Raw genomic sequence first — 15,838 nt, forward strand, 5'->3', positions numbered from 1 at the left:
TACTGCTGCCACGTTAATGTTACAGGGGTCTGCCTATACTTCTGCTACAGAAATGTTACTGGGATCTGCCTATACTGTTACTACAGAAATGTTACTCGGCTCTGTCTATACCGTTACCACAGAAATGTTAGTGGGGTCTGTCTATACTTCTGCCACGCTAATGTTACTGGGGTCTGCGTATACTTCTGCTACATAAATGTTACAGGGGTCTGCTTATAGAGCGGCGACAGACATGTTACTGGGGTCTGCCTTTACTTCTACAGAAATGGTACTGGGGTCTGCCTATACTGCTGCTACAAAAATGTTACAGGTGTCTGCATATACTGCTGCTACACAAATCTTACAGGAGTCTGCCAATACTGCTGCTAGATAAATGTTACAGGGGTCTGCCTATACTTCTGCTAATGAAATGTTACTGGGGTCTGTCTATACTGTTACTACAGAAATGGTACTGGGGTCTCCCTAGACTTCTGGCACATAACTGTTACTGGGTTGAGCTTATAACTTTGCTACAGGAATATTACAGGGGTCTGTGTATACTATGGGTGCATTGAGTCTTCCCATCGCGGTGTTCTACCAATCTGGCCCAAAAAACAATCCAGACTGACTAGGGCATGGCGTGTGAACCGCAGCCAGCATGTATTTCCTCTCACATAACCGCAGCTATCCGGGGCACTGCAATGGGATTTCTTTCTGTACCGTCTGTGTGTTTCTGCTAGCCACCCATGCTGCGGGTGCACACAGACTTGCCATACCGGAGTTGTACCTGCCTGGCACTTTAAAAAAACAAACTGAATGTCTAGGGCATGGCGTGCGGGCCACAGCCAACATGTATTTCCTCTCACGCAATCGCAGCTATCCGGGGCACTGCAATGGGATTTCTTTCCGTACCGTCTGTGTGTTCCTGCTAGCCACCCATGCTGCGGGTGCACACAGACTTGCCATAGCGTTGTTTTACCTGTCTGTCCCCAAAACACTGACAGACTTGGGTAGGGTGCAGAGTGCAGATGGTTTACCCCTTGCGTTGTCGATGAGGTATCTGACACCCAAACAGAATGAGTAGTGTGTGGACACATGGAGTCCCCATTGCTATGTCACTCGCAGCACCTTGGGCCACTCAGGGTGTTTGCTGGGACAGAGGCTGACCCAGGGCCCGCTCTCATACTTCCCACACCGAGTATTGCTGCATTGTGGAGATGTGTAGAAGTGCTAGGCTGACAGCGGTCTCCCCTTTATGCCCATGTTTGTAGCTCCTGACGGAGGTGGCAAAGGATTGGAATGAAGATGGAACGTCAATCTATTATCAATTCTCAACAGCATTGTGGGCTATCACTCCCCCCCCCTTTCGAAGAGGGTCACTGCCTGGCCCTGCCAACCCTCTGCAGTGTGTGCCTCTGGTTCATCCTCATGGGAGACGCACTTATAAATAGACATGAGGGTGGTGTGGCTATGAGACCAGTGTGTGGCATGAGGGCAGCTGAGGGCTGCACAGGGTGTGGACACTGGGCCATGCGGGGGGGTTGGGCAGCATGTAACCCTGGAGAAGGGGCAGCGGTGTGTCCCGCAGGCAGTGATTGTGCTTGGTTGGAGGTAGTGTGGTGCTTAGCTAAGGTGTGCTTTGCTAATGAGGGTTTATCCGAAGTAAAAATTGTTGGGGGGGGGGGGGGGCACTCTTGCCACTATTGTGGCTTAATAGTAAGACCTGGGAACCTGAGATGCAGCCCTGCATGTTGCTCCCCGCCTGCCCTACCTGTTTCTGTGTCGTTTCCATTACTTTCGTAGGTTTTGCAGATTTGCACAAATGAAAACCTTAGCGAGCATCGGTCATATACAAAAATGCTCGAGTCGCCCATTGACTTCAATGGGGTTCGTTACTCGAAACGAAGCCTCGAGCATCGCGGAAAGCTCGACTCGAGCATTTTGGTGCTCTCTCATCTCTAGTCATTATCCTTTCTTAACTCACAGAATGCTAGTGTCTGGAATCATACATGCTGTCTTGTTGTTTGATTCGTTCTATCACACACTCCCTGAAGATGGTCTAGATGCCTGATTCCCCTGTTCCCTTACCCCTGTCAGGTATGTTTCCAGGCATTGGATGTCCTTTACGCTGTCAGATAAATGATGTCTGACACCTTAAAATCTTTTTCTTCAGATGGTGATGTCTGACACTCTGGCCCTTATGTGTATGGATGTTTAAACTTTGGCATGTTTCTAGGTATGTATGTATGCATGACGTTCTAGGTGGAGTTCCTCTGTGTCTATATGTGTTCAGACACCTGGTGCGAACAGTGACTTGTTCAGTGTAATTAAGTGTGCAGACACCTGGAGTGAACAGTAAAATTGCAATGTGCAACAAGTGGGAAGAGGCCTGCACTGAGCAGTTTCTAAGGGGTGGCTGAGAAGCTGTGTCATGGTAATTATGAATGCAGTGCACTCTATATCAATTTACGCACAGATAAAGGTAGACAACAGGATATGGACGACTAATGGAATTAGATGAACGTGACGCCAGTGCCTGACTTAACAGATCTTGGTAGAGAAATAAGACTAACACACATATTTCAATAAACTGCAGATACACCATTTACTGTTGAACGTGGCAGTCTGCAATAATATTAAACAGTGGGACTTGCATATACACAGTTTAAAGGCCCATTTACATGCAAAGATAATCTTTCAAACAACTGAAAGATTGAAAGATTTAGCGATCTTTTTGCATAAAGTGTTAATGGCCATTAACACTTTATCATCTTCATTTGCGTGCAAAAGGGCCTCCAGGAGCTGTTTGCAGAGTCCAGCTTGTGATTACTCACATGCCCAGCTGTGCACACAGCTGCATTGTTCTTGCCGAGGCTGCCAGAAGGTTACAATGTTATCTGCTGGCACCCCGCATAGCTAACAGCCTGCAGTCTACTGAGAGATAAATGTGTTTCCTTTATCTGAAGTAGCTGAATGATGGAATTTAAGTTTCCCTTAAAATCATCATTCAAATGAAAAGTGCACAATGCCCACGTTTACATGTAACTATTATCAATAATTTTTGGTCGTTTGAATGGATTTTAAGCAATATTCGATATGTCTAAATGGGCCATAATGCTTGATACACAAGTCCTGGAGGAGGCAGCAGCTGAGATAAGCGAAAGCCATAGAGAGACTGACACGGACTGAAAACCACTATCAACCCAACTAGCAGTGAATTGCCAGCCTGAAACATGAACTAAAATTCTCCAGTATTCACTGCGTATGATTGTTTGAAGGATGTATCGTCTTTGCAGCTTTAAATGCTGTGACTGGGTTGGCTGTTTGGCAGAGGCATGGGTGGAAGGCATTGCTTGAAAGGATTTCAGGTCTTGAAGACAAGACTTGGCTTCTCTCAGCATAGTGGGTAATTGATCAGCTGCACACAGGGTTTCTTAAAGTTGTATGCATGCTTCTCTAGTTACAGGACGGGGGATACGAAGCCAGTAACACAGCTTCACCTGGCTGCTAACATTCTCCTCGCCTGCTTCTCCCTCTCTGTCATGCTCTCTCCGCACACTGACCCTTTCTTCACCTATCAACACTTTTAGAGTTATCTACTGTGACACAGATCTGGCGAGAGGGGAAAAACTCTACTTTATACCACTCAGGGCTCTTGTTTCAGTTTGGCTGCGGTTAGCTTCGCCCCTAATCAGGGAATTCCTTTCTTCTGCTGGGTTAACTGATCTGCAGGTCCTTTAGCTATTTACAGAGATTCTCCCAGGTCTTCCAACAATTGTTTTACAGTGAAATGACTAAGTTAAATTAACTATTTGGTTCCTTTTTCCGGACCAATCTTCTTATTAAACAAAATACAGCATCACTACTCTTTGCTAAATGAGCTGGAGTTAGGACAGTTGCTCTTGACTTGCAGCTAAGTACTTTTATACTGTAGTGCCACACTCCAGGTCACTATATATTGTTCTGTGTCTGTATGCATTATTTCATCTTCTGTGTGGTGATCCTTATGTCTGTATGTGTGCAGATCTCTGGGGAGTATTATGTCCTATGTTAGAATTCCCCTTCATCCGTAGGTGTGCAGACACCTATTGTGCTTTATGTCCTCTTCTGGTATTCTGGTCTATTACCCTCTAAGGCAAAGCATGTGTTCCCAAGGTTCCTGTGTGGAGCCGTCCTTACCGGGACGATCACCTTGCTTATAAGAAGGGTTCCCATTTTTGTGGTTTAGTTATCTTGCTAGAGTAGGGACTGAAAAAATAACAATGACCCTTTAAAGTAGGCTTGTGAGTACATGTACTTTGGCCCAAATACTAACTAATAACTCATACTTATTTATATTCCCATCTGCCCTTGTGTATTAGTCTATATTAAGTATTTAGCCACATAATGTGTGTTGAGGTGATCACTTGTTGTCATTGTCTGTGTTGTTGTTGGTTACATGTTTGATTTATGTTATACGATGTCTGTGAGTGTATAGCCTTCCCTCAACCTTTCTTTACATCCTTACTTAGGTTGCATTCGTTTAGGTCACTTGTGTGAACGTAACAGCACTCCTATACCATCGCATATTTACTAACTGCAAAGAACTGCAAGGTTCTTAGCCCAAATTATGATCAAAACATGGGCTCTTCTACCATGTCCAGGCAACCAGCATTGAGATGAGCTATACTCTGAAACAGACTAACCTATCTTAGGGCTTAAGCTTAAATGCGTTTAGTTCACTTGTAGGAAGTGATGACAGAGCTTGCATTTTTTTGTTTTTTTGTTGCATTTATACATGTAGAGAAGTGGCTGCCTTCATGTTTATCCTGCACCCTATTTTTCATCTGTCCCAGGTGTTTTAATTAAACTATATGGCTTGGATTCTACTTTCCATGAATGTCATTTTTACAAACATAACACAGCAAAAACTGTAAAAAAAAAAAAAAAATGCGTTTAGTTCACTTGTAGGAAGTGATGACAGAGCTTGCATTTTTTTGTTTTTTTGTTGCATTTATACATGTAGAGAAGTGGCTGCCTTCATGTTTATCCTGCACCCTATTTTTCATCTGTCCCAGGTGTTTTAATTAAACTATATGGCTTGGATTCTACTTTCCATGAATGTCATTTTTACAAACATAACACAGCAAAAACTGTAAAAAAAAAAAAAGGCACCAATGTTATTATTGGTGTGCAGTATACAGGGTGTAAGAAGCAAATTAGGCATGAGGGGATCCACTATTACTCAATCGCCCAAGGGCACACAAAAGCCTGGAGATAGATTAAGGGCACAACATAATGATGGTAGTAGTACATTTGGTAATACTGATACTGGACTAATAATCCTACTACAGTAGCAATAATAAAACTCTTTTGAGATTGCTGGTTTGATTTTCTCATATCACTTGTAAAATTCAGTCATAGATGATTATTTGCAATCTACCATTAACTTTGTCTACTGCAGAGGCATAACTTCAAGCTTCATAATACTGATGTCTTCTTATGTGGCAAAGGAGCTTTTGGGTATAACTGCTACTTCTGCCCCCTATAGTTACAACCATAGCCTTCTCTATCTTCTTCCATGGTTCCAAGATATTAAATTGTACAGATCATATAGAGCGTGGTTAGCAGGGCTGGTGAGACACTTCAGATGGCATAGTGCTCAGCATTTGTGGTTAAAGGGGTTTGTCCAGGAATAAAGAAAGGTCTGCTGTTTTACCACAAGCAATGCCATGTCTGTCCATGGGATGTGTCTGGCTTTGTAGCTCACCCCCATTCAAGTTAGTGGAATTGAACTGCAATAGCAAAGACAGCCTATGGACAAACGTGGAGCTGTTTCTGGGAAAACAGCAGACCTTTTCTTCTAGTAATGGACAAACTCCTTTAGGTACTTATGCATGACATCACAGTGTGTTAAAGATTCAGTGAATGGTCATGCATTTGAGATGTTCTTATTATTAAATACAAATTAGTACTTATTATTAATCGTATATGCTGACATAGTGACCGTATATCCATCAGAAGCTGATAAACTACTTTGAAGCAAATATAGTGAAGGATTAGTCTTTATTTTTGCCAAAATATCAACCATGTTAGAAAAAATTGCCAAAGCATTAATGAAACTTGGCTATGGAACTTGCTTTAATTTGGCTTGGCCATTTTTACGTTTTAGGCTAAATGAGTGCAAGTCAAATCCATTACCTCACATGCAAGATGCCTGCAGTTCAATGCATGGTGAAAAATTGCTGCTATTGATAATCAACAATATTCCAAACACACTACACATGAATGTGTGCATACCTGCAACTGTATACAATATATAAAGTCAAAGATTACTGCCACATATAGTGCCCCAAAAATAAAGTGCAATTCACAGTTTTCCCATAAATCAAAGTCACATATAGTGGCCCCCCAAAATCCCAGTGCGAAACATGAAACCCCCCCCCCCCCCACCACCACCACCACCAAAAACCTGTGCCACACATAGTGCGCCCTAAAAAACTCCAATGCCATTGTGCTGTCCAGGTTTCGTTTTAAGTATAAATATATAAGGGAAAGACATAATGTAGCGGTACACCAAGTACCTCTACATTATCATTACAATCTTTATTTATACAAAATATATAAAACAAACACGTAACTCCACAAATTGTTTTTAGATATTTCTGTTGGGTATATTTTCCATGTATTTTGTATAAATAAGGATTGCAGTTTTTATTTTGTCATGATGTTGTGATTTGGTGTGCCACTACAATATGCAGGCAGGCTTACCTTGTATATTTATAATTTAGCTATTTTGTATGCAGTGTCTTGTGCATCCTGCCTTTGTTCCTGTTATTTATCGTTACACTTTAATTGTGCCCACTATGTCAGTGTAGTTTTATAAGCACTGCTGTTAGCCTATTGCTTAGCTCTGCTACAGTATTTGTTATGAGCTTGATTCTGGTATTATATCTAAGTGCTGAGGTTGGTTTGTGCTGTATTTAAGTAATGAGTTTCTGGTGTTGTATTATTGTTATGAGCTTGATTCTGGTGCTGTATTTATGTACTGAGCTCAGTTCTAGTGCTGCATATATGTTATGACCATAGATCTGGTTCTGTAACTCTATTCAGTTCTGGTAGAGTATTTATTCACTGAGCTGTTCTGGTGTGGGTATGCTACTACTTTGCTGTTTTCAGCACAAGCAGAATGCAGGCAGAATGCCTGTCAGTGTAATATGAAATATTTTCTTGCGGTGGGGACACCAAAAAAAATTATTTCATCTAACCTAAGACTAGCATTGGATATCCTTGCACAGCTTGTATCATAGAGAGTGCACAAATGGATAGTATAGTCAGTATCAGCCAGCACCCGCTATGTTCAATTGTATCTAATGGTGGAGGCACAATTGAAGCTAGGGGTCAGAAAATTAGAAACAACCAACTTAATCCCCACTCCTAGGTGAAAATGCTCCTTAAACATTAAGTTATCCATTATCTCTTTGAAATTATTTTTTGTAGTCTGACAGCAAAGGATGCATGTCTAAAGATATCAACCTTCAGTCATTCAATCTCTCAAAATCAGAACCCGCCCAGTTTCTAAAGATTGAATCATCACTGACAGAAGATCTGACAGGTAAGAAAACCTAATGGAGCCTGATTCACCTGCTTTCTCTCGCTATTCCAACATTCTTGCAACTGTTGCATGAATATATATATATATATATATATATATACATACACTTAAACACATGCACCCATTGTCAGAAAAAATCAAGACACTAGAAGTAGTTGTTGGAGTCAAATGATATTTTATAAGTGTGATTATATCGTTGATGTAAGTAAATGATTACAATATCAGAGCAAAATGATAATTTATTAAGGAAAACTGAAAACTTGAAGGGAGGCTCTAGTACCCTGTTGTACCACCTCTAGCTTGGATGCAAGATGTGATATGGGCGGGCATGGAGGCCCTAGTACCCTGTTGTACCGCGTCTAGTTTTCTGAAAGATGTGATTCGGATGGTCATGGAGGCTCTAGTACCCTGTTATACCGCATCTAGCTTTCTGCATGACGTGATACGGATGGGCATGGAGGCATACAAATTTTTGAATATTATCCTGCGGCATATCAATCCTTATTTGCTGTAACTGAATCTCTAGAACGTGCAAACTCGTAGGCTCTTGAAATTGGCATGCCAAATGGTCCCATACATGTTCTTTGAACAATAAATATGGTGAGAGGGCAGGCCATGGAAGTGCGGTAATTTTGTGGAGGCATATCTGTGACACTTTTGCTGTCTGCGGCTGAGCAATATCCTGCTGCAAAATTCCTTGGAAGTCCTGCCATTAGAGTCAACACATGTGTCTGCAGGATGGCCTGAACATAACACTGAGCTGTTAGTGTTCCTTGTACCACTACAGGGGTCACCAACTGTTGTATGCAATGGCCTCCCAGACCATCACACCTGCAGTGGGGCAGTGTGGCACCCCACTGTAACGGTAGGATTGTAGTGCTCACCACTAAGTCTCCAGACATTAACATGGCCATCTTCAGTGCCCAAACTAATTCTGAATTAGTTGCTTAAAACAACCTAGTCCACTAGTAGTCTAGTTTCATCGTTCACAGCACCACTGCAAATGAAGGCAATGGTGAATGTCAAAGGCAGTACATGTAATAGTTGGCATGAGACCAAATACCTTTCAACCAAGTGCTTGGTAATGGTTCCAACAAAAATGGGGCCTGTGGTGATCGTGCCACCTGTCTCTGAATGGCAAACAGCAAAACAGTTGAAGCTGATCATGTTTGTCGGAAAATCAGTTGATCCGCTATACAGGTGGCCTGTCGAGAGCATCCTGAGCCTGGTCGCCTGTGTGCATGCCATCACACATCTGCTGGTCCCAGCACCTCCTATCAGTCTGATCAGAATGGTGCAGGTAGCGCAAAATTATTCAATATGACCATCCAGCTTCTTGCATTCCAATAAAGTGCCTCCTCTTAAACTCTGTTAACTGTGCAATGTCTTTGATTGCATTGTAGAGACATCTAGTCATCAACAAGCTCTACGCAAGAGGATAAAGAGGTCAACTACATAGAAGTAACTTCTAAGTCTTTTTATAGGCTTAGGTTATGTTAGGGTGGAACAATTTTTAGGGCCCCAGGTGGCAAGCCTGTTCACCTAATCCCACCACAACTCTAATCATTTGCATATCTGCCTGAGATGTAACTGCATGCTGTTTTGCAACAAAACAACAGCTTCTTCTAGATGCTTGAGATAGAAACATACATATATTTATTATATACACACACAGCCTCTGCTACTGTAAGTGGCAAATGCGATTGGTACAACATTATTGTAATGTAAGGGGGTTGCCCTCCAGACTTGACCCCTTGCAGCGTGCCTCTTCCCTCATCTACTCTATTATGTCATAGTTGTAACTTTAAGAGGCAGGGGACTCACACAGACACTACGCAGTGGGACTGGTGATATAAAGACAGCACTGAGCCAGGTGCATTGAATGTTGGTTATCCATAACCAGACTACAGAAGTTGGAGAAAGTCAGTCAGTCTCATACAATGTCTGTGGCCTCAGTTTCCTCTTGAACGTGCGTTGCACTGGTGAGTCCTGCTCCCTCACACAAGAGCTTAGTAGCTGCACAAAACGCACTAGAGACTTTTTCCCACCTACCTTAAAGACAAGTTGGAGTGATACTGTGGAGCGACTTTGATAGGGCATTGCTGTTTTACTATTTTTCTCAACCCGGTTGTGCCTGTTAGAATTTGTAACTGTTCCAGTTATATACAAGCTGCTAGAGACTCTGTTATTTTGCAGGCTATGAGAAAAAGTTGTTCATGAGTTAATAAGCAATATGCTGCCTGCTTGGCTGTTTGTCACCCACGGAGCTGGTGTTGAAACAAGGTCATGTCCGGGGCACCCAAATTCCTAGGAAAGGCTACAAGGGTCCACGGAAATTCAAGAACTGTCCTGGATCTCCATGTGCCTTACTGGGCAGCCCGTCTCCCAGAGGCAATGTCCCAAACAGTGTCTGGCTCTCCATTACAGTAGCATGCAACAGTTGCTCATAGTTAATGTTTTCTCTTTATTTGGGAAATATGGAAATGTACAATATGTTAGAATCCGACTTCAGCATCTTGGACAGTCTGTTCATTCTTTCAGGTCATACTGAAATGGCGTCAGCGGAAGTCAACATTAATGTGCATAAAAGAATTCAGTTTATTGAGAAGATGAAATTTTATCATAAAGGAAGTCCGTATCGTAACAAGGTAAGGAGAAAAGGTAGAAAATAGTATTAGTTCTGCTCTTAAACCAGTTGTTTCAGGTGACCTAGGGGTAGTCTATTTGTAAGTTTTTTCGGCTGAAACTAAATATGTGCAGGCGTGGGAATTGAGGGAGGGCGTGAGAAAAAAATTCTACAGTAATGGAGGGACACATAGGAAGTTTTAGTTTCAGGGTGATAAGAGTGATGAACAGCAGAAGATCATTGATGGAGAACAGATATGTAGGTTTCTCTCAAGCTTTCCACATTTTAGCTGTGTGCATGAGGTCTACCAGTTGCTAAAAGTTACTGTAAATCTTTGGGAATGAGTGTAGGGAATGAGCTTATAAATCAACACTAACTATACAAAAGTTCAAATTATGTGTTTCCTTTTCTCATTCTCAGGTGAAAGTAACTGATGAAAAAAACCAACCTATACCAAATGCGGCTGTATATTTATATGAAGCAGGGGTATACGGATTCTCTTCAAAAAAGCCTGATACAACTGTGGTGACGGATGTGAATGGAATTGCTCATATTAATCTCAACACCTCAATGTGGGACTCATTGGTTACTTTAACGGTAAAGTGGATAATTCATTGGAAAGGGACCTTCTATGTTCATGTCCAGTATGCATTCTATCCCTGTGTTTAGATCTATAAAATACACCTATTCACTTATTATAGGAGTAAAATGTGAGGTTAATTCAGGCTTTTTAGTTTAGAGGAACACATTGTCAAATTTTGCTACTTAATACGGCTAGAATACCAATTAAATAACACTTTAGCACAGGAAATACACATGCACTGTCACTTCTGTATTATCTCTTACTGCTTCCCTGGGAGGGAAAGGGCAGGACAGTGGAGTTTTGGGATTTCCTTTGGTGACTTCTTTTTTTAATTGCTTTCCTCAGGCAACATTGAAGTCTGAAAATGAAGATGGTGATTACAATAGATATTCATCAGACACTACCCATACGTCACCCCTTTATTCTCCGAGTGAAAGCACACTCAGCATAGATAGACCATCAGATGATGTAGAATGTGACTCTGATGAGACAGTGACGGTGGCATATGACATCCACAGGAAGGCTCTTGATTCTGATACTGATCATCTCCATTTTGTCTACTTGGTAAGTAATTATTTTTAAAGGCTGTTTGTCTTTGTTTTAATATGATGAAAAGACAAGTGACTTGATATACAAAACACTTTGATACTAGATATTCATATAATTGTCCAATCCTCTATTCAGAACCTAGCATTGGAAATTGATTTTGATATTATAATAATCATATTCCCAAGGCTGATCTAAGGCAAAGGGGAGTGCTGCCTGCGAGGATGCACTCTGCATATCAGATGAATCAGTTGATGGGGGCATTACAAATTTTGATAGAACTCATTCTAAAGTTCTTCTCATCTAATGCTAATGAAACTCACACTAGCAGGTTATTGCATTAATAAGTTGTGGTTCAGCATGACTCGGTAGCGTAGCACGGCATATCATATCCAGTTCTCTATTATATAAGCTGCTCTCTGTTGTCTTTCCAGGTAAAGACTATAAATGGAATCGTTTTGTACAAGGAACATAAAATAGACATTAAAGACCAATCAAATAACCCATGTAAGTAAAAGCTAAATTTATAGCAAATGTTTAGAAAAAAAACATTCATAGACATTTATACCCTGTTCAAATCCTATTTTTTCTTTATGTCTGTCATATAGTATCGGCTGGGTAAGTCTAGTGATGTATACACGGAAAGATAGGTCCAATAAATGCCACTGTATGCACTGGTCTGGTTGTTACAATCATAAAATAGACTTTAGTATCCTCCTGTTTTACAACCTACTTAAACACCTAGACCCAAAGGGATCAGTTATTAGGCGGGGCAGTCTCCTTTCTAACCAAGATAATCCCTTTAATAGTTACTTTTCATGAACTTCAATCCTTGTTTCATATTTACAAGCACTGTATCCTCTAAACGCCCATTTACACTGGACAAGTGTCGGGCAAACAATGTCCCTGTATCCCCGTGCTCTTGCATGGGAGCTAACACAGCTGGCTCGCATATGGAGCGGCCAGCAGGGGGGCAGGGCAATGCAGGAGATTTCTCTCCTCTCGCTCCCCTGCCCCTCTCTATTCACATAACACAGGCGCCGTTCGCTGTTGAACAGCGTCTGTTTAAACTGCACGATGAGCGATGAGCAATGATCGGGCAGCCAAACAGAAACTGAATGGACTTTATTATAATTAATGGGGTCTGTTCAGCATTGTTCAGTTTCATCCTGAGACGGAGCCGCTTGGTCGCAGAGATTCCCCTTACCTGCTCCTAGAATGGAGCAGGACAGTGAGGACCCCAATGCAGTTGTGAATCAACCCTTGATTCTTTAGATAGCCAAAGAAAATTATTTTTGCCTTCCCATATTCATAATCATAACAGCCATAACTTTTATATATTTCGGCAATATAGCTGTGTAAAGATCTAGTTTTTAGTCTCCTTTTTTGTCATAGAAATTATTAAGCTTTTAATTTGCTATCCACTTTAATAACTCCAATTAACTATTATAAAAAAAATTGCACATTTTTTCTATTTACAAAAATGTGCTAATCACCATAAAAATTATGCTTGCTGAATTGTAAAAGTTGCTATGGTTACAGAAATGGCAAATATCTTTTCTTGCTAATAGCAAGTATAGTGTATTGTAAGTGCTGTAAAAATGTGTTTGTTAGGGTGCTTTCACACCTGCATTTAGGGTTCAACCTTCCTGCTCGATTTGGGGAGCAGAAAAGGGGAATCCCTGCAGCTGAATGGCTCCTTCTTAGGACAGAAGCAAATTTTGTGTTCTTTATTAGTGTTTCTGCCTCACGTTGTTTTGCCAACCCAAAAGGCAACAAGATCAGATATGACTTTAAAGAAGGGCAGATGGGTTGATATATAGCAATTTATTAAAATGATAACAATTAACAAATTTATGGATAATAGGTACGATTGATTACAATTGTATAATTATTCTCCTAGACAAAGGTTAAGTACATAAATCACCAAATGATAGACATAAACATAATTTACCTTACAAGAGACTACATTTGAATATACTCACAACATACAAACTGTATTTGTCTATTGAACATCATCCGGAGAAAGTAACAGTAAAGACGAAACCAATCCTCAGCAGTTGGAGCCTTCATCATCATCTGTCTATCAGCTGGAGAGGTGGCAGTTAAAGGCAGAGAGAACTCCTGGAGATTTACACTGTGCGGGTATGCCCGAACATGTGTCCACATAAGAACTCTAATTTCATGCCACTAGACCAACTCCTTATATAGTAAGACAAATAGCCTAATCAGCTAGTCTGACCTAAGCTTGCATATTTGCTTAAAAGAAACAAAGGGCTATCAATCTGAGACCCTCCCACCATCTGAAGTGGCCAGCTTCATTGATGAAAGATTCAGGATCAGCAAGACTCAATTCCCTAGACAATAATGATGATATCATAGGATTAACAGACTCAACAGATTCATGGTAGTTAATACAATTAACATTGTACTGGATAACTAAGAACATTACATTCAAACAATGAAGTAAGTTAGACCTCTATCTTATACAAACAATTAACAAGTCACATACAAACATTTACAGTTACTTAGTTAAACCTTAACCAAATCCTACATCAAACAGGTTTAAAGTCCACATGAATGTTCATAGCTATTCATATATAAGATACAAGATAAACATAAATAGTAGAGATGAGCGAGCACCCAAATGCTCGACTTCACGTTATTCGAGTCGAACGTTTCGTAAAATTTGAGAGCTCTACTCGAGTAACGAATCCCATTGACTACAATGGGAGACTTGGGCATTTTTGTATGTGGGACGCTGGGTGCCGAGCTTGTTTTTTTTATTCCTAGGTTCGTGTCTCTCTCTCTCCCCTGCCTGCCAGACAAAAAAATTTGCCAATGACGCGCGCTGGGAGGGGCCAAAACAAGCACGTCACAGCGGGAACGGGCCAAAAACTGGGGCGGGGTCGAACACGGCTTGATGCTCGTTTGAGTAATGAGCACCATCGAGTACGCTAATACTCGAACGAGCATCAAGCTCGGCAGAGTATGTTCGCTCAACTCTAATAAATAGCCATTTATATAAGCTTGCATTACAATAAGATACAAAACAATGGTGACACTATGTACAGATATTAACATGGTTTCCAACAAGTCTATAGGACTCAGTTATACAATTTTTATACTTTATACATTGAACATTCATGGCTGTATGAATATAAGATGGAGGGCGACAAATAGCCAATTATATTTGCACCATACACCTATAACAGGTCCTGAATTTGAGGCCTAGCAATGATGAGGTAAATAAACTGACTGAATATATAGAAGCATCTTCCTCAACGTCCTATGTCACAAAATCTACGAGCAGTGAGCCTGGCATTTACCTGATCTTACTGGATGCTAACACCAGCCTATATGTGTGGATATAAAGTATCATTTATATCCTGATATTTGCTGTAAGATTGTATCTCATGAGTGGCATTTTCTTTTTGCTTTCAGCTATACATGGTTCGTTTCCTATACATATGCACATAGAGGCAGATATGTTCCCCTTTGCTTTTCTGCTAGTATTCTCTGTACTACCAAATGGAGAAACTATTGCAAATGGAGTACCATATGAAGTTCCATTATGTGCAAAGGAAAAGGTATGAAAAACAACGCAAAACACATACTCACAAAATGAAAACAAGGATTTAAAATAGATTCATATCTTTTCGTAGAGTGTGCATAAAACAATCCCACTGCTCGAACATAACCAATAGGAAAAAGTAAACTCCAGCACTTCTGGTCTAAAAATGCATTTATGTAAGCCAACTGCACGCTCACCAGCAGGGCCAAGGAGAATGGGACCGGATGCTGTCATGTCTTGCAGACCACTTGGTTATAACTCGGGGTTAGCGAAGTCATACCGGTCATGTGCAGTCTAGCAGAGTGAGAATGGGTGGTGTAGGAGAGAAGAAATAATGCCACACACTACTCAAACAGCTCTCTATTGAAGAAACTTGCAGGAAGTAGTAATATATAGGTGGGTTTTGACTATTGAAAAACCTCTCGTTCCCTGGGTACTCACTCTTCCTGCAGAACTTGGGCTCACTCTGGCACCAGCTTGGCACTTTATAGGGCATTCTTCACAAGGGCGGCTACATTTGTTCAACTGCCTTTTCAGCAATATCCCCCTCCGTGTCTTGCACCACAGCTATGATAGAGTCATACACTTCATCATCAATCACATTCTACGTGGAAACCCATGACTTAAAGGGACAAACCATAGACTAGGTCAAAGTTTTCTAAATTTGTCTAAGGTTCCCACTTATTGCTATTATTCTAAACACACAGATACCTACAAACACATACTTTGATAAATTTCCATTAATCCGCTATGCTGTAGACTGAAGATGCAAATAATCCAGCAGTGGGCAAAATTGCCCTATAGTGGATTATTAAAAATGTACCAAATTTATACTCCACAGTGAGCCAGTTGGCCGATTAGGAGGTGAGAGGATGTTTTCCTCCTGGAGATTCCAGATTAATCCACAGTTAATGAAGCATTCCAGGCAAAAATAAG

General features: G+C 41.0%; 1 protein-coding gene across 1 annotated transcript in view; it reads left to right on the top strand.

Annotated features, from left to right (window-relative positions):
* LOC136626663 (alpha-2-macroglobulin-like protein 1) overlaps nt 1–15,838 on the top strand; it is a 200,952-nt gene that overhangs the window by 112,501 nt on the left and 72,613 nt on the right. Inside the window, exons 9-14 of the mRNA XM_066601680.1 lie at nt 7,459–7,573; nt 10,115–10,221; nt 10,620–10,796; nt 11,128–11,346; nt 11,763–11,835; nt 14,773–14,918. Of these exons, the coding sequence (XP_066457777.1) occupies nt 7,459–7,573; nt 10,115–10,221; nt 10,620–10,796; nt 11,128–11,346; nt 11,763–11,835; nt 14,773–14,918 (837 nt within the window). The remainder of the gene's footprint in view (nt 1–7,458; nt 7,574–10,114; nt 10,222–10,619; nt 10,797–11,127; nt 11,347–11,762; nt 11,836–14,772; nt 14,919–15,838) is intronic.

Source organism: Eleutherodactylus coqui, chromosome 4, assembly GCF_035609145.1.
Source record: "Eleutherodactylus coqui strain aEleCoq1 chromosome 4, aEleCoq1.hap1, whole genome shotgun sequence".
NCBI lineage: Eukaryota > Metazoa > Chordata > Amphibia > Anura > Eleutherodactylidae > Eleutherodactylus > Eleutherodactylus coqui.